This window comes from Pleurodeles waltl, chromosome 5, assembly GCF_031143425.1.
Source record: "Pleurodeles waltl isolate 20211129_DDA chromosome 5, aPleWal1.hap1.20221129, whole genome shotgun sequence".
Lineage (NCBI taxonomy): Eukaryota > Metazoa > Chordata > Amphibia > Caudata > Salamandridae > Pleurodeles > Pleurodeles waltl.
This window is the reverse complement of record NC_090444.1, coordinates 787,989,639-788,009,204: the sequence shown is the minus strand read 5'-3', so window position 1 is coordinate 788,009,204 and position 19,566 is coordinate 787,989,639. Positions and strand designations below refer to the sequence as shown.

General features: G+C 43.4%; 1 protein-coding gene across 3 annotated transcripts in view; it reads left to right on the top strand.

The window, feature by feature from the left end:
- HDDC2 (HD domain containing 2) overlaps positions 1 to 19,566 on the top strand; it is a 152,463-nt gene that overhangs the window by 100,990 nt on the left and 31,907 nt on the right. For 2 of the 3 annotated variants that reach the window (XR_011203733.1, XM_069234807.1), the window contains exon 5: positions 5,150 to 5,288. Coding sequence is in view for 1 of the 3 variants with exons in the window: in XM_069234807.1 (XP_069090908.1) it covers positions 5,150 to 5,288 (139 nt within the window). In the remaining 2 variants the exon portion in view is untranslated. Of the gene's footprint in view, positions 1 to 5,149; positions 5,289 to 5,705; positions 5,885 to 19,566 lie in introns of all 3 variants that reach the window. The other variant, XR_011203734.1, reaches the window with a different exon arrangement.

Below are 19,566 nucleotides of genomic sequence, written 5' to 3'. Positions count from 1 at the left end.
CCTAGGCAGCGCATTCGCTATCTCTGCGAGTCATTTTGTTTACATACAGTGGGCATATAGCGTTCCCATAGCTTAACATTGGTTAACGCCAATGTTACTCTCGTTTGCTTCTTTTCAGTTTGTCCCGACCCGCAGGCATCGTGCCCCCTTTATCTGGCTGGCCCACCCCATGAGCACGGGCCATCTTCTTGTGTCCTTCCACTGCTGCAGTTTTTGAAGCTACTTTTTCTTTTTTGTTGAAGCACTCAATGTGAGTGCTTGTGTTTTCTGGTCCTCTCATATCAGCTTCCCCAACACCACCGGGCCCCCTACCAGCATCGCTCACACTCTGATGCATGTCACTGCACATACTGCCAGCAAAATGCGCTCCACCCCACTGTGCTGAGCAGGTGTAAGTTGTCGCGGCACGCATGGACTGACATCGCTAAGTACACTAGCTTGACTCAATGCACTGATGTGCATTAATGCACGATTTTATAGCTCCTGTGCTGGTGATGCATATCACGGCAACACCTAAAGAAAATTAGTGAGGCTACCCCTGTTGCACCACTGTATTTATCTGCACACAGGGAGCACGTGCCCTGCACACCTTGCAGGGAAATGACACTTGAAAAGCCCTGTGTACACATTGTGCCGATCGCTGCTCTGTGTTAAGTGATGTGTGCTTCAAAAGTTTGTTCTAATCAACAAGCAGTTGTGCAGATAGTTTAAATTAACCTTCAGGCAGTGGAGCTGTGAGAAAACACATTTCTGGCAGACTTTAGAGCAGTTTAATTTAATACAATAATTAGTTTTCGCCTACACAGCCCATACGCTGTACTTTCGAAGCATTTTCTTTTACACAGTGGGCGTACAGCCCTCCTATAGTTTACCGTGTCAGAACGTGTATTCTCCCTAAACAATTAAAAGTCTAAAGGAGTTTTGGCAACACTCTCCCTTTTAAAACATCTTTGCCTGCAAGCATTTATGATCTAATCTGCGTGGGAAATATGTGGCACCTGTTCGAGCCAGAGCCCCGTCTCCATGTCCAGCCTCCGCAATCCCATCGTGTCCCCTCAACCCAATGTTTAACCCGCCGTCCTGATGAGCCAGTGAGTGACTATTGTCCCTGGTATGCCTGAAATGTACTGCCTTTAAAGAGCCCTTCACAACCGACAGGCTCATTAATGCCTATCTAACGCGGGTCGCCTTTTTGCAAGCAGTAAAACCTAGGGAGTTTCTCCGGGCACACCGGGATGCATGCCCTGCTCTCACAGACAGGCTGGCACTTTTGATACAGCACTTTTATTCTAACTTTTAGCCATATTGCACAACAGCCATGCTGCTCTGAAACATGGCTAAAATACATTGGCAAAGCCAGTAGCTCTCGTATAGGCGAAACCTATTGGGTTTGTCAATGCTTGTTTGAACTTCCTGAAGAAATTGAAGGCAACACTTCACGTTCACATTAATGAAATGTTTTGTATTTGGAGAGAGGTTATAATTGGCATCCCTCTCAATGATCTCATGTAACTTACGTACTTAGGTTCACCTGGGCCTGTTCCTGGAAATACTTTTGCTCATTAGTTCCAGAAACTGTCAACAGGAAACAGCAGCAACTGTTTGGCCACTTGAAATCGGAAAGGGAGAACAATCTGGTAACCACCCTCTTGAATGATTTCCATTTTTCTGCCCAGTTCCAGGGGGACAAGTCGAGCCCTGTCACTTTTACCTTTTTTAGCAGTTGATGCATATGACTTTTGAACAGTGCTTTAAATGGAAAACTAGAAGTGCCGGTACTCTGTGATAGAGTACCTGCTTGTTTCCGAGAAGTGCCGGTACTCTCCAATTAAAAGCATTACGTTTATCTTGAGATATGCCGGTACTCTCCCTCTCAAAATAAAAAAGTGCCGGTACTCAGTACCGGAGACTACCGGCCCATTTAAAGCACTGCTTTTGAAGAGATTTTGCGTTTATAATGAAGTTTGCGAAGAATCCTTTATGTAGCTGTTTATTGAATTTTCAGGGGGCGTATTCCATTTGGGATTTGTATGTTTTCTCAGTCCGGTTGAAAGTTTCCTGTTGCCTGTGAAGACATGCGTAGTCAGGAATTTTTGACATTTGCATTGTTAGGCCGATGCGCAGCACAGCTGAGCCGGAAATATTCATGTGACAGAATGGAGCTCCAGCAGTTCCCATATTAAGGTCATCCTGAAGCCGGACACCATCTGTATGGCAATGTTATGATTAGAGGTTGCTGCATTCTGCCCTGAGCAGTCTACCAAGGGTGATCATGGCCGCAGCAGGACTTTGTAGTGTTGGGGAAAGGGGATTGCAGGGGGCCCTAGTCAGAGCGGATATTTGCCACAGGGGATGTAGTTGGTCTTTAAATTGGGAGAAGACAGGAGATAAATATAGCAGAAACTTACTGTGGGGGTGTAGAGAGGGAAGGTTGCCTAGGATGCAGTAAGACTGTAGGGCAGTGGTTCTCGACTCTTTAACTTCTGTGGACCCCACTGTATCATTATTGGCATCTGGGGGACCCCTCACTGAATCATTATTGGAATCTGGGGACCCATCACTAAGTTATTTCTGGAAGCCGGGGACCCCAGCCTAAACATTGTTTATGATTTGAACCGCAAAACAATCCACAGAAACAAGCATTCCATCAAACGCATGCACAAATAATAACACATTTTATTTAATTTGCAAACAAATATAAAGAAAAAAAACATTTTAATAGGCAGGTTGGAGCTTTTTTAAATTGAATTGAAGCCACACATCGTCCATGCTATATTCTGTTTGATACACCTGTACTGCTTTCACGAATGAATCTCAGGATACTAATTTAATGATTAGCCTCCCATTTCAAATTCTCTAATACTTGCAGTACATTTTAAAATGTTTATTTGTACATGTAGCCACTTTATTTATATACATTTATTAATCTGTTAATATCATTGAATTTTCGAAGAAGTCACAGACCCGAGTGGCTTTGTATACCCCCAAGCTCCCCTTAGCACAGGTTGGAAACTTCTGCTGAAGGGGAACCAGGCAGCAGAGAGCTCAACGAGAAATAGGCCGTTGGAGGTGGCAATTTTTCTTTTAAAAGCTTTGTGCAGTTTCAACAAAATCCCAAAATTTCGAGAGCACCAACTTCACACATATAACTAATTGTTTTCGTTTTTCGCTCTCAAGACTTTCAAACAATGGCCTAAAGTGAATTGAAACTGTTGATATTGAATATTGATTTTACCACTACTGTTACTTCATCTGAATGAGTAGGTGAATGAACCCTTCAAAAGCAGTGTTCTTGGTAAAGAGTTTGTTGCTTATGAATGTCTTAAAGGAAAAGTAAAGCTTACTTCTACTTTTAAAAAGGCAGATTGAGGGAAGTAATCTTGGTGTGCATAACTACATTATGTTATGCAGACTTTTAGGGTTGTGTTAATATTTCAGGGCCTGCATTCTGAGGGTGAACACTGTTGGAAACCCCAGTTCCAAAAATATTATGTAAGCTGTAGAAGAATATTCGGAAACGGCAACTTTTCAAAACTCAGTAATCTACATGCTTTTCATTAGATACATTGGTTGCACCACTTGTGGTACCTTAGCTGATAAATGGGATTGGCTTACCACCATAATGGGAACATAATGATATAATGTATGTATTTTTTTGAAGAATGATTGTGAGCATATCAGGGTTAGCCAATTTTGTGATATTTTGCGACAACAACTCTGAACACTTCTTAAACATAACCCTGAATCCTCAGAATCTTTGCTTACGAGATTTGGGGATTTTCACGCAGTCTCCAACCTTAAATTTAAACCAGTCTGAGATGTGAACCCCTACTTGAACCAAAGTGGAAGCTACACAGCTTGCAAATAAATTAATTGCAAAAAAAACTCGTGGTAACAACCTTCCTACTCTCTCTTAAGAAGAAGTACCCCCCAATAAGTAAAACCACACCGATCCAAGACTGGGCTTAAGGGGATGGAGGGGTTCTCTACATTGTTTATACTAGTTGTCTAAATACACAGAATTGTTTGTTGGGTTGTGATCCCATTGTGACAAATTATTATAACCTAAGTGCAGGATGTTGTTTTCGCCCACGTAACTGTGTGGCATAGTGGTGTGCAGCATAATAGACCACATGATTAAGCAGTGAGGCTCTGTCATTTGAAGAGTGCATAGAAAAAAGAGAAGAAAGGGTTGCAAAAGTGTGGCGGTGGGAGACTAAAAGAAATTCTTGATTCCAATTGTAAACCTTTAATAGAAGACCAGCTATTAGGTAGACGATACCGAACTAAACTCATGGTGTTGTTTATCCATACTATGGTGTCAACATATTTTATTGCATTCTTAACTATAACTTAGAACTTGGGACTTCTTAGGGACTAATGCACCCTCAATTGGACCAATACTTGTAAAAACTGTTACATGTAAAAACTGTTACATACCCTGTCCTGTGCAACAGTACTCAAACCAGTGGTTTTGTCTGTCAGAGAGCTCATTTGGCTAATGGGCACCTTTTAATGAGAATAGTATGAAATATTGTGGAAGACTGAAGAGAGATGATAGCAGCTGTTAAATAGTGGTATGGTTCCACTCGTGGATGTCAAAAAGTGCTGTTTCTCATCTTTGAATCACCACCGGTGCTCTGTTATGAGAGAACCTTCCTGATGAACACAAAACTGTTGATGTACTGCAAATGGAGGGCTGTGCATGCATTTTGCATCTAACAAAGTATGTAACAGAAGAAGGGCAACATATAAAACACATTTGAAAGTTTAAATCTGTGATTGTAAGGCTAATAAAAGTTATTTGAAATAAAGGAGTATACAACCACTGACCCATTCTACCATGCATCTATCTACAAGAACCTAAACTTGCACTATAAATAGAGCCACATATAAATATAAGCATCAACAAATGTGTTATAAAAAGTCCTTTGTTACTTGTTTGAAGATGCATGGATTAAGGAGATGCTTAGTTTTTAACAAGCATTTATTCAGCCTTATTCAGGCGTTGGCATGCAGTGATTGCTGTGCTTGTGTTATCTATGAGTCATGACATATAGTAGTTCGAAAATTGTTTTGCTAAAATTGAGCGAACAAAATAAATACTAGTTATAATATAAAAATAATTTGTGTTTATGGCTTTATTCAGGAATATGAACACCAGTCCAGCGCAGAAGCCAAGTTTGTGAAGGAGTTAGATCAGTGTGAGATGATCCTTCAGGCCCTGGAATATGAAGAGCTGGAGAAGAAACCTGGCAGGCTGCAGGACTTTTACAATTCAACAGCAGGTGTTTTTCCTTTTCTTTATTAAAGTTTTAAATATTCAATTGCCCATATCTGTTGTGGATTCAAAGCTGTACCTATACAGCCACCTAATAGGTGGTCACGAATGGTCCCTATTTTTTTACCTAGAGCTTTTTTCAAGGTGGTGGGTGTCTGCTATGCAAGTGTGTTTAATGAGTCTCAATGCTCCAGGATGCTCATTAAATTAGATCCATCTTTAGGGAGTGGAGCCAGAAACTTTCAGAGAAGCAAAGTGGGAAAGTTTGATCTCAGATGTAGTAAACCACATAGTTTTTTCCATCAGCATAGCAACAGGTCATATCGAATTCATTTTTGTTGTTGTGTAATGTTTTATAATAATGTACTGTTTCTTGCAGTTTGAATGTGCAGGGTTGTAAAAACAAATACTATTTTGATTGTAGGGTTCCCTAGAAAGATCAACATTTGGTCTTAAAGCGGTATTTAACAATGACTACAATGAAAAATCATTGGGAAGTAATTGAAGAAGTAACCAAGACCCAAAATGCTAGGCTGATGAAGTGGATGAGAGCTCTGGCAAGTAACCTTCTGGAAACCAAAACCCATTGCACCCCTAAATGTGGTAGGTAATATGGCCGAAAGATGAACTTCATGTTACGTCTGGGTTGATTACCGTCACAAGAACAGGCACTTTCTCAATACCCCACAAACTAAGTCATTCAAAATGCAAAGAATAGAAAAATGTTCTACATCAGAAAAATTACAGGCACGTGTGTCAATTTCCATAAATAGAATGTTCAAGGACAAGATGCTCAAATTCCCAAAACCAGTAGCATTGAAAAAAGTTACAATTTTCACACCGTTGACGCTGATACAGTCTGACCAATGTTGACAACGTTACTGCAGATTTCAAAGAGTCAGCCTAGTCTCATTATTATTATAGATAAGTGAGGAACTTAGTCACAGGAGAATGAAGCCATTTCATTGAAGCAAAATAGTGCTGAATCTACATAAGAGGGCGAAATAGATAATATATTGACATACCCAGCAAATAATCAATAATAATACAACCATGCAAAGACTAGCAGAAACATTCCATATTTGAATGGAGGCTGGGGGAGGGTGTTTGGGGGGGTGGAGGAAGTTTTACATTAGCCAAAGAGTGGAATTCAGTATCTACCAGCGCCAGTTCATGTAGTGAAGCAGGACCTATTTGTCCTGTAAATCTATGCACTGATAAGGCCTCTGCAACACAGCAAGGGTGTGGGGCACTTGGCTAGCTACATGTGTGCACACATGTGAGGTCGGTGCATGGGAAAGTTCTGTTGTGGCCAGCCGGGTCACTGCGCACAGTTTACATGGCACAGAGGGAACTCTGCAGGTTTGGATTTTAACTTGGGAAGGGTCTCATAATGTTAGTGTACACTCACAGGGAAAGTCGGTGTTGCTTACTGTCCTGTCTGCGGTGTCACTCCATTATACACGTATGGGGTAGACTGCCTTAGAGTGCAGTTTTGCTTCCCTTTAGCCTTCAGAGACCAGTGGCGTATCGAAATGTGGTGTAATCTGTATGCCAGACTCAGATATGAGAGTTCCAAAAGATATCTGTACAGCTTATGGATCAGTCAGGATTGTCCTATTTAGTAGGGATTTATTACCATAACTGTTGTATATATCTTGCATCCTTGAAAAAGTCAACTGTTGTGACGAAACACATGGCTTGCTTATGCAATGATGTTCATCCAATTGAATACGATGGCTGTGGTTAAGGATCGATGATCACTCGAAGGACTTATGCTGATGTCTTCTGATAAAGAAACATATCGTAACTGAACTTAACTGAAGGACTTAATTTATCTATGTACTCCTTGAGTACGGTGGTGTCTGTAATCAATATTGTGAGGTGTTTTTATTGAACACCATAATATGCTCTAGGGTAGTGGAGCTCACTTAACCGCATTGCACCACAGCTGTTTGTTAAATACGTTACATCCATACTTATACCACATTTGGGAAATGCACCTTATTCACCACCACTACCCAGCTTGCTTTGTGTATAGGATTGTCATATTTCTCTGGTTACACTCGGGGTCAGAGCCCAGGTCTTTAGTTACCTTGCTGTGTCAATTAATTAAAGTTTCTCTCCAGCAGCAGGAACAAAGCCAACCCCACATAAAGGGAGTAATAGTGCTTGAGCCGGCTCCGGAGGAGGAAAGGGATGGAGATGAAGGATCTGCATCAATCAACTGTCACACTGTAACAGGGATGGATCAGCCCAAGCCCACTGAACACAGGTGGGAGCCCAGACCTCTGGAGTCAACACAGGAGAGGCTCCTTTTGAAGATTTGGTGGTAAAAGCCGTGGCAGTGATATCAGCAAGGGGCAAAATTTGACCAGTAGCACCTGGTTGATGCCATTTTGAAATGTCCCAGCAGGCTGTGCAGGAGGGTTGGAATGGGCGGAGAGGTGATTGGCACCCCAGGATAGGCCAGAGGTGCATTGTTTGTAGACCCTTCTGGAACCTTCCACCCCGACTTAAAAGGTCTTGCGACAGTGGTAGAGATCTCTTTTGGTTGTGATATTCTGCTGGACATTGGGACTGGATATGGCAGCCATGGACAGCTGGAATAAGGAACCTCCTGGTATCCATCTGGACTAAGAACTCTAACTACAGTTGCCCCGTGGACTATGGAAGCTGATCCCTTTACATCCCCTAAGGACTAGTTGGGGGAAAGACTGGACTTCTGCACCAAGTAGGAGAGAAGCTCCAGAGAAGAAAAAGGAGAAAGGCTGGCGCAAGGAGCCATGGAACCAGCTCCCTGCAAAGTTCACAGCCTAAGAGGCCAGAAGGCGCCAGGAAAGTGCTCCATATGGCTAGAGCTAGCCACCAGGAGCAAAATGAACCCAAAACAGGTAAAACGGCACGACTGGGGCCTGAGATATCAGCCACAGAAGGATTTGACCTTGGACCTGCCTGTGCCTCCACCCCCACAGCTGCACCATAATGGAACATGTGGAGCTCTGCTGCAGCTTTGGAAAATGCCTCAGGGTGGGTGATGCCGCAGCAAGTAACTCCATAATTTTCTCCCAGGAGGGGGCATGCATTGGTTCCCTTTCCCCAGAGCCAAGAAAGCCTGCGAATCCTAACCCTCATGGTGGCCTGCCTCCCCGCTCCCCAAGCTGCCACCACAGCAAGCATCCTGCCCGCAGGAGTGGGCAGAAGAGAAGAATGCTGCTAGCTCCCGTGAGCAGCAAAGGAGAGGCTGCCTGCGTGGCAGCTGGCTGGGACGACCAGGGGTGGGCTCCCAACTTGCTATGGCCTTCAGGGTGCCCAGGTGAAACCGGGCACTCCAGACAAATAGAGAAAATGTGGCAGCCTGAGAAACAAAAATGAAGGAAAGGCAACGGCTCTCTGGGCACAGCAGAAGAGCCGCATTTAAAACATTCACATTCTCAGAGGAGTGCCCCATAATGCATTGCAGGGCCTGATACGGTTGGTGCAATTTCTGTTGTTTGTGGTGACCACTCAGTTGGCGGGGCAACAACCCACATGTAAAAGAAAGCACAGTGGAGCTGCAGAAGTGCCACAGCTCCCCAGAGAGACCAAAAGGAATTAACAAAAGTGCTGAGCCTACTTTGGAAGGGTCAAAGAAAAGAAGGACCAAATCAGGATTTAGATAGCACTCCCCAGGCTGGAGCAGGAGCTCTACAGCTGGGAGTGCAGTGACCTCTAGGGGCTACAGTTATTGTGGCCTGAAGGTGTATAAAAGAAGATGCATGTTGTACTACGACCTGTAGGGACTAAGTCTATGGTTACTTTTGGTTACTTATGATGTGATCAGACTGTGGTGCCATTTAGGGACTTTTCTTTATAATTGCTTTCTCATGGGTTGAAAGTATTTGGAGTTGATAAAACAAGAAGATGTTGTGCAGTCAGTCATAGCGATTGTCTTTTGGGAACCTCTTTGTGTAGTTATATGGACTTATAAAAATACTTAATGTATTGGCAAACATTGAATGCAACGGGAGGCTAGCCTGAGGCTAGCATTCTGGGTTTTCTGTAAGAAGAGTTACTGAGGAACAAATGCCCTTTTTTCCACAATTTGGACAGAGACTAGTAGTAGGAATACGGTATGGCATGAACAACATGAAGAAGGAATTAAATTGTTGAACTTAAAGAAAAAATTGAAGAGAATAGAAGCCCATGCAAATTTTATATTAGAACATTTAAAAGCTGGAGTTATCCCTATTGGACTCCGAATAAAGAACATTCCGGGGCTTTTTGTTGACATTCGTACATTGTTGGAAAAATGGTCCCATATAGCTAACCGTTTCTCTAGAGATTGGATGATTCCGATTATAGAAACAGCCAAAGAAATGATATCTACTTTGGAAAAAGAGATTGGCTTACTTGAAGATAAAATGAATCAGACAGATACTTTAGAAGATGCAAAGAAAAAATTAGAGGGAGTCATTGAACAAACAGAGGCATATCATGAGTATTTGCTAAAAAGGAAAACAGATACACTTAAAAAAGATGTAAGATTTTTTTCACAAGAAAGAGCATATCCTTATCTTCGGGTAGATTTCTATTCATCGGAGATGTCTAGAGAGGCTAGCTCTATTCCCAGTGCCTCAGCAGTACTGAGAGTCACTTTTGCAGACACTTGAGAATCTGATGGTGAGGGTGGCTCCACAAGACATGATTTCTCGAGGGAAACAAGATCACAGACCATGCGTGACACAAATTCTTTTTTAGAATATTGAAGACGCAGGAACAGCCCTTGGAAAAGACATCAGAACAGAGGGAGAGGGAGGCCTTACTAGCAGTCTGATCAATCCCATCGGTATTTACAGACACGAAAACATCAGTATTGGAAAGCATAGATGTTTCTAAAGCTTTACCCATTTTCAATTTGTCAGATTGATTTGCCACAGTCTGCCATGGATCGCCTAAAGAAGGGTCTTTTGTTTGTTCCTACGAAGAGGGGCAACAAATTTGAACTTGTAAAAGACCTTCAATCCTTTTTTCGTAAGATCAGACTCAACAAATTCTTCTCTAATAGAGAAGTTCAATTGGATAACAAAATTTCAGGTCTCCGGTCTAAATCTACCTCTATTTCTGGCCTGGATCTAGTCAGTCAGGAAGTAGCTATTTTTGAAAAGACATTTATGAATAAAATCAGCAAGGCCCTTAGGTTCGTTCCGTCACCCTCTTCTAACCTTACATCAGTACAACCGACTGCCTTGCAAGAACTTCGACAGAATAGGCTAATTATTATTAAAACTTGCGACAAAGGCGGTGGGATACTGGTTATGGACACTAAAAGGTACAAGCTTAAGATGCAATCCATGTTGGCCATGATGGACCATTATTGTAAGATTCGAGGTAATCCATCCACGCAGATTATTGCTGGAATTAAAGTCCTGTGTGAAGAAGGCATACAAAATGGCTATATCTCTAGAAGTGAGTCTAATTTCCTCACAGGTGGAATTCATAAACTTACAACAATATGTGGAGTACCTAACACTCATAAAAAGATCGAAGACCCCACCCCTCCCCATTGAGGCCTATTGTGTCCACTATTGGCTCAGCTACTGAGCCTTTATCTAAATATATAGACACTTTCTTAAAACTTTTGGTACTAGAGTTTCCTTCGTACATTAAGAACACGTCACAAATGATTTCCAGGGTGGAAGGTCTATCTTTTGATCCTAACAAACATATTCTAGTTACTCTGGACATTGAAGCTTTATATACTTATATTGCACAAAATGGAGCTTATACAGCTGTAGAGAAAGTACTTAGAGATACAACTTCCCAGATACCTCTTAGCTTTATTTTTAGTTGTTTAAAGATTGTTCTATGGGAAAACTATTTCGAATTTGATGGCGAGATATACAAACAAATAAAAGGAGTCCTGTATGGGAGCAGCTTGTGCTCCTAGTGTGGCGAACATCTTTATGGGACTTTTTGAAAGGAGATTCATACACAATGAAGTTGCACCTTTCTTTGAACATGCCAGACATTGGGCATGCTATATTGATGACATTTTCTTAATATGGGAAGGAAATAGAGAAGCGTTAATGGAGTTTATTGAATTGCTCAACCTGTGTGATGATGATCTGAGATTTACTCCTAATATTAATAATCAACAGGTGGAATTTTTAGATATCCTTATATATGGAGATCAAGGACTGCTTCAGGTGTCTTTGTACACTAAACCTACAGCTCGTAATACTTTATTACATTTTGAGAGTTACCATCCGAGATGCCAACGTCTAAGTATTCCACCCAGTCAGTTTTTGAGAATCAGGAGGGACTGCAGTGATATAATTGATAAGCACGCTAATGATCTAAAAGAGAAATTCCTTCTAGGGGGGTACCCTAGAAGGCTGATTAGAGATGCATATAAAAGAGCCAGATACTACAATTGAGAATGCAACCCCTTACTTTCAGTGGCCCGGAACGTTTCAGCCCTATTTGAGGCATACAGGAGGGAGATAAATTCAGATCAGCGAGCTTCAGCTATGGCTACAGGTGGTGGACGTACTCTAGACCCGCAAAAATCACCCACCAGTGCCCAAAAACGCCTTGCCTGACCCTTGACTGCTGCTTCCCGGAGATGGATCCAGATTCTTTTACGAGGCGGGCCGTCAGGCACCTCTTTTTCCTTTTTAATAGAGCGACCCTGGCTTTCCTTTCCCCAGAGTAAACTATAAACTGGGACCTAACCAAGTTATTTATTTCCCTAGAAGAAAAACCAAGGCACATCCCAAGAAGTTGTAATGTTCCAGTTTTATTCCTCGTATTGTCTTTGGATGAGAACAATGGCCTGTGGCCTAAGCTGACATCTTGGAGCCAGAATCGAAGATGGAAACAGAAATCCTTATTCAAATGGACAGCAGTCCAAGACATTACGACATTAATTTGTCTTTAGCACATTGGAATATTGAGTCAATATCCTTACTATAGCCTTGATAAAGTCTATCCAGACGAAACACGTGTCGGCTGTTGTATATTTCTTGGACTGCTGTCCATTTGAATAAGGATTTCTGTTTCCATCTTCGATTCTGGCTCCAAGATGTCAGCTTAGGCCACAGGCCATTGTTCTCATCCAAAGACAATACGAGGAATAAAACTGGAACATTACAACTTCTTGGGATGTGCCTTGGTTTTTCTTCTATGCATATTACAACTGTAACCCCATAGGGGTGACAGTTTACGCACTCTGTGGCTGGGTGCATACCATTTGAGCACTCCCCCCATCGTTTCACGTCATCATGGACCTTGCAAATGAACAGTAGCTTATTTCTGGACAGTGCGCGCTCTCCTGCACACAGCCACTCTTTGCCCACATGTATTTATTTATTTCCCTGTTTAGATCAAGCAGTGTGCGGGGGATCATTCTCTGGGCAATTTTTAACTCTCAAGGAGAAGAGTTAACTAACAGCTGCTTCATAAATTTGGAAATATTTTGGAATTCCATCCCCTCCCAACTAATCAGGTCAGCACCACAGATACTAACATCGCCGATACACCTGCAATCGTTTTAAAATTCCACTGTGTCCTCCCTGTCCTTTTATCAAAACTCTTGAGTAAACCCACTAGACTTCCAGGATTCCATTGGTGGTATGTTTGTTTCTAGAGTAATAAAAAGCAAATTATGGTCGCTATAGGGGGTATTTATAATCCTAAAATCTTCCAGTAGATAGTAGGAAGAATAACCAAGCACTAAGTAATATAAGATTGCCCTCCCCGCCCCTCCCCAAAGATATATATGTAAAAGAAGCTGGGGAATCAGAAGAAGATCTACCATTGGCAATAATGCAATCGTTTTTCTTAATGAGGCTGAGGAGAAGTTCCCCTCTTTTGTTAGTTTTTAGTGAGGGGGGGGGAACGCTTGCTGGAATTCGAAGCGCAGATTCTCTCTCCGCATCTTGCATTTGTCATAAGGCATGGTTGGATATTTAGCAATTTAGATCTCCTAAAAATACTATGAATCGGGGGAACTCAATGTCTAGGCCATCCTCAAGATGGGCAAAATCCTTCTGTAACAAAGAATCATAGGCTGCCTCAGGAGGAACATAAACATTAATTAATAGCAATGGAGTAGGGCCTCACACAGTATTATGCAATTGAACATTTAAGGCTACAAAGAGATTACTGGGATCTTTATAAGAGGTATAATCCCATTTAAGTGTATTGGACAGTAGGCAGGCTACCCCCCCCCCCTTTAGCGTGCCCCCTTTGAGACAAAATAATCATCCCGTAATAGATCAGTGTCTGACCAAGTTTCCTGAAGGCAGATTAAATCGGGGTTTAACGGGCTAAGGTAGGATAGTTTTTCCCTGCTAAATTATACCCCTGCTGCATTCCAGGAAACAATTTTTAAACCTCTGTTAGGAAGAGGGTTGAGGCGGGAACCTGGGCCCCCCTCACTTGAGTTAGGGCACCAGGGAGCCAACTCCACTCGCCCAGACCATTAGTGACTAATTGCTTGGGTGCAGATCGTAATACCTGCAGTAGCACCTGCCTATCATTCCCTATTAGGGAGACTTAAGAGCCTGTAGATCTATTCTAGATCTAAACACTGTGTGTTCAGTACATTTAAAGTGCTCAGTGGGTAAGGGACTATTAAAGGCCTGATTTGTTACCTTATCCTCATGGGAAATAGTGTGAGACAAAAAAGGCACAACATCAATCCCACAACACTGAAAAAAGTCTGCTTGTGAAAGGACTAAGTTCGCCAAACGCATAGAGCAGAAGGTGATCCTAGCCCCAAGTCCTACATTAGAAACCAATAGGGAAACTAGGTCAATGTCGTGGCTTGAAATGTGTTTCAATGAACTAGACTCTGAAAAACATCTTAACACAGTAGATCTATTTAGGGTTAGGTCTGCATCAAAGATAGGCAATAATCTACTATGTGGGTATCCACGTTATGACCTACTGAGGGAGCTCCTTCCCCAGCTGAAGAGACGTTGATGTCATTAAGGCCGACCACCAGCCTCGGAGGCAAAAAAGGCTTAGCTGATGGATTCAAGGCTGGAGGGATTTCCAAGAGGTGAGTGGGAGAAGAATCAGTTTTACGCTCCCTTCCAGACTCCCTGGTGGAAAAACTAGTCCGTAGCAGTGAGAGCGGAAGAAAGGACTTTGTGGATAGCTCCGTACGAATTTGCGGAGAAATCATCACCTCTGGAAAGAGTACTTTCCTTCTAACTTTCTTATTGATCAGTCGACATGATTTTTCGATCTTTTAGTTCTTTTCCCACCTTTAACATTGTCTCCCATCTTATTTCCTTCTTCCATGGATGGTGCAGAGGGTGATTCCGTGGGACCACTCTTTTGGTTATAGTTTTTTTTCAAAGATTGAGAATACCTTCAGAGTGGACTGATTGAGCTTTACTAATTGATTGCGCTTCAACGTTGGAGTATCAAAAATAAATCGGATAAAATCTACAGGGCTGTCCAGATGTGATTTTGCCTCACTGGGGCGTTTGCATTGAGGTTTACCAGCTTGCATGCTTACATCCACACTCGAGCGCACCCTCGGAGGCTCCCTAGGGGTCGCACTAGGGGGCCTCTGATCTTTTAATGGCTGCAGGGGGACAGCACTATTCTGTGGAAGGTCTAGAATCAAGTCCCCCTTTTTTTAATCTTTAGTCAGTTCCATTAAAATTGCTGTCACAGAGTCAAGGATGCAATCTGAGCCGCCTACAAATTTCTCCAGGAGCTTTAAGATTGATGCAAGAAGGTTTTCCAAGCTAAACAAGGAGTCTGAAAGCCTGACCTCTGGTTCACGAGGTTGAATGGGTTGGATACCACTTACTTCAAGAGCTGGTGTCGCTGACAAATGAGAGTGGGAGTATAATGAATCTTGTAGAGACGGGGTACTATTAGACAGCTGCAAGCCAGTTGAAGGCGGTATACACTTAGTCCTGGAGTGCGCGGAGGGGGTTGGGGGGGAGGAAAATCATTGGCCTGAAAGCCATATCTCTGGCATAGATCAAAATCCAGATCCGGCAGCGTAACGCCTTGAACCCGATGGCTGCAGACGCTGTTGATCGGAGGGCACCACCTTCCTGGGGGCTTTTAAGCGCCATGTCTGCTAGTGGGAATGGGCTGACTGACCGGGCAGATGTAGAGGATGGGGAGAGATGAAGCTGTGACCCGACAAACTCCGAGGATGCCGGATATTCTCTGCGATCTCCACAGAGGGCACAGTCACCCTGTTCCAAATCCTTGACTCCTCTTTTCTGGCTTTCTTCCGCCAGATAAAACTCCCTTGAAAATTCCCTTAGAGACTCCCTTGGAGGTCTCTTAGGTGGCTCTGTATCAGAAGTTATATTTGGGGGGGCTACTCCGTTTGCGTCCTGGAATGGAGTTTTCTCTTTTCCACAGAAAGTAAATAATTGCTTCTGCGTCTGGCCCTTCAGCAAGACTACGGGATGTACTTTAATCCGTAGGGGGTTGGATTTATTTTTTAAGCATGATCTTCCTAGGAGCAGACGACCTGAACGTAGCTTCTTCAAGGTCATCGTTGAGTTTACTCCTTCTGAAGAGCACGAAAAGGGGTTATGCAAACTCCTTGCAGCTCCGGCGAAGCAGACAGGATAATTCCCCTCTGGCCACAAGCCTCTTCACCAACTGGCCCAGGCCTGGCAGAAAAGTCACCTGGGCCCTGTTTGGGGCCCCTACATTCCTGCTGAAACTGTGTGTCTCTGGCCCCTGCTCAATCACTGACCTCCAAGGGTCTTCGCAGCACTTTGGTCCCTGCCACTGCTGTTTCTGGACTCCTGGTCTTTTTGGAATCCAGCACCTGGGATGCCGCTTTTTCGCAGCCGCAAATCACCACTCCAGGTGCCAGCTGCACTTCAGCCCCTATCTCCGCTCCCTTGACAGGCCACTGGAAGAAGTGCTGTGCTGCAGCTGCTGACCGGCGAGACTCCCCTAACTCCACAGGCTCCTCACTTACAGTTCGAGGCCGTTGGCGTTGTCGCTTAGACTGCTTCTGCAGCCGCTTCCCTCTTCCTCACTCCAGCTTCCTCGCGGTTCCCTGGTCCTTCTGCCTCGGCCTCGAGCCAGGCGACTTCGGGGATCTGGGGAGCTCTGCTCTCGGCACCCAGGGCCTCCACTTTGGCGCAACACAGCGTAGATGCACGAGCTGCACCTTCGCCTCGGCTCAACGAAGTGAGGATTTTGGGGAGCTCTGCTCTCAGCGTCTCCGTCCGTGCCCGCTGGCGCTCGCAGGGAGCCGTTTCCGGGTCGGAGAGGAATTTCCAGTTCAACAGCGGCAGTAAGCTTTCGAAAAAGCAGAATAGAGTCCGAGCAAAGCTAAACATAAATTGTAGCTTACAAATAGGGAGTCTCCTGCCTACACTGGGTGTTTTCACATGGCTGGTAGAGTGTCCACGTCACTGGCAACAGTACAGTATTCTTCTCTGGTATCGGCTGCACATTTTGCCTGCGAAACAACAAAATGCGTGTATATGTATGGTTGAAATCCACAAGAGGGCATAAGTGGGCTGCCTTTTAAAAGGCGCGGTCCCGGGTACAAAAATGTATGTTCAGAAGAACTGACACTGTAGAATTGTACAAAATTAACAAAGTGTAGCAGGTAATTATTTAAGATGGTAAGTGCAAAACCCCCATCGCCTAGGGGCTGTAAGCAGCAGGAGCAGTCGGTCCTAACATTTACAGCATTTTATAACATGGATCCATGGGACATGTATGACTCTGACCAAATCCCACCCAATGATCCTGATTTGTGTCCTACAAGACCATCTCTACCTAAGGATACCACAGCCTATAATCAGGTCATTTCCAGAGCAGCCGCCTATCATAGTGTGCAGATGCACTCTGAGCCAATAGAAGAGGATTTTTTATTTAACACTCTTTCCTCAACTCACAAACAATACCAGTGTTTGCCAATGCTACCTGGTATGCTGAAACGTGCGGATGACCTTTTTAAAGAACCAGTCAAGGCCAGGGTGTTAACACCTAGAACAGATAAAAAATAATAATAAAGGAGCACCAACCAATCCAGTTTTCATTTCACAGTTACCACCAGACTCCATTGTAGTCAGTGCAGCCAGAAAACGTGCAAATAGTCAGTCCATAGGGGATGCTCCTCCCCCTGATAAAGAAAGCCGCCAATTCGATGCAGCAGGCAAAAGGGTGGCAACTCAGGCTGAAAATCAGTGGCGCATTGCTAATTCCCAATCCCTTTTAGCTAGATACGACAGGGCACATTGGGATGAGATGCAGGAGTTCCTGCAATACCTCTCAAAGGAGCACCAGAAAAGGGCACAGAAGGTAGTGGAAGAAGGACGAGCCATTGCCAATAATCAGTTCAGATCAGCACTAGACGCAGCTGATATGGCAGCTGGAGGAATAAACACTAGCATCACAATTAGAAAACATTCTTGGTTGAGGTCCTCGGGCTTTAAGCCTTAAATACAACAAGTGGTCCTTAACATGCCTTTTAATAAGCAGCAATTGGAGGTGGACACAACCATTGCTAGAATCTAGTGTTATTGGACCGCCAAACTTACAAATCTCTGCAATGGTGGAATGACACCAACTTATCAAAAGGGCGGCCATTTCAGGACATTGTGCCACAGATCATAATCACCACAGATGCATCAATGACAGGTTGGGGAGCCCATCTCAACAATCTTACAATACAGGGAGAATGTGACTCAATCCAGCAAACTTACCACATAAACCACTTGGAATTGCTGGCAGTGTTCTTAGCCATCAAAGCATTCCAACCACAGATTTTTCACAAAACAGTCTTAATAAGGACAGACAACATGACGACAATGTATTATCTGAAAAAACAGGGGGACGACGACGCACTCATCCTAATTGTCACTCCTAGCCCAAACAATTTGGAAAAGGGCAATTCACAGTAACATTCACCTGCTAGTTGAATATATCCCAGGGCTACACAACCAGCTAGGAGACCTCTTAAGCAGGACGCAGAAACAAATACATGAATGGGAGATTCACCCTCAAGTAATTCAACATTACTTTCAGAAGTGGGGAACACCAAACATAAACCTTTTCGCAAGAAACGAAAACGCAAAATGCCAAAACTTCGCGTCCAGATAACCACACCCTCAATCAAGGGCAATGCTCTATGGATCAATTGGTCACAGATATTTGCTTACGCTTTTCCCCCTCTCCCATTAATTCTGTTTCTGGTCAACAAGATTCGTCACGCTTCCCTCAGTATGATACTCCTAGCTCCCACGTGGGCATGTCAACATAGGTACACAACACAATTGGATCTGTCGGTAGTACCACATCACAAGCTCCCAAACAGACCATACCTGTTGACTCAAAACATGGGTCAGATCAGGCATCCCAATCCCAGTATGCTCAACCTGGCGATTTTGCTCCTGAGGTGATAGAATTTGGATATTGACAGCTTCCACCAGAATGTATGGACATTCTAAAACAAACACATAAACCTACAACCAGTATATTACTGCCAACCTAAAAACATTGATCCACTTATTGCATCAGTACAGGATATTGTATATTTGCTTCATTTACAGAAAGCAAATCTGGCATATTCATCTATAAAAATTCATTTAACAGCAATATCAGCCTACCTCTAAAACAGACAACATACCTCTCTGTTTAGAATTCCTGTCATAAAAGCTTTTATGGAAGGTCTTAAAAGAGTTATTCCACCTACCATTCCACCAGCTCCTGCATGGAATCTTAACATTGGGCTCACAAGACTTATGGGTCCACCTTTTGAACCCATGCATTCTTGCGCTCTTCAGTTTCTCTCATGGAAGGTTGCTTTCCTAGTAACAATTAACTCCTTTGGAAGAATAAGTGAAATTCAAGCAATCACTTTAGAAGAATACTTCTTCCAAGTACACAAACACAAAATAGTACTTTATGCTTCACTCTTCTCGTCACAATTTTAGTACTGTCATGTTGTGTCGTCCTGGTTATTGTAGCTCACACTTTGCTATCTAAGATGCAGTCGTTTTATTAAACTCATTATTGAAACAAATACTGCTTCTGTTTGTCATTTATATACGAGACTGAATTGTAAATGAGAGAAACGGATGAGACTGGAGTGACCACGACTTCCCTGAGAAGCCAAGTATGTCATGCGCTTGGCTGCCCAGTCATCCCTATCTTTGGGTAGAGATGAGGCACTGCTAGTTAGCCGGAGCAAAACCGGGATTGGAGCAACAGGCGTCACCCGCAGTGGGTTAGACTCAGTCTCCCACACCGCGGGCGATTCTGCCACTCAAAATCCAGTAGTCTCA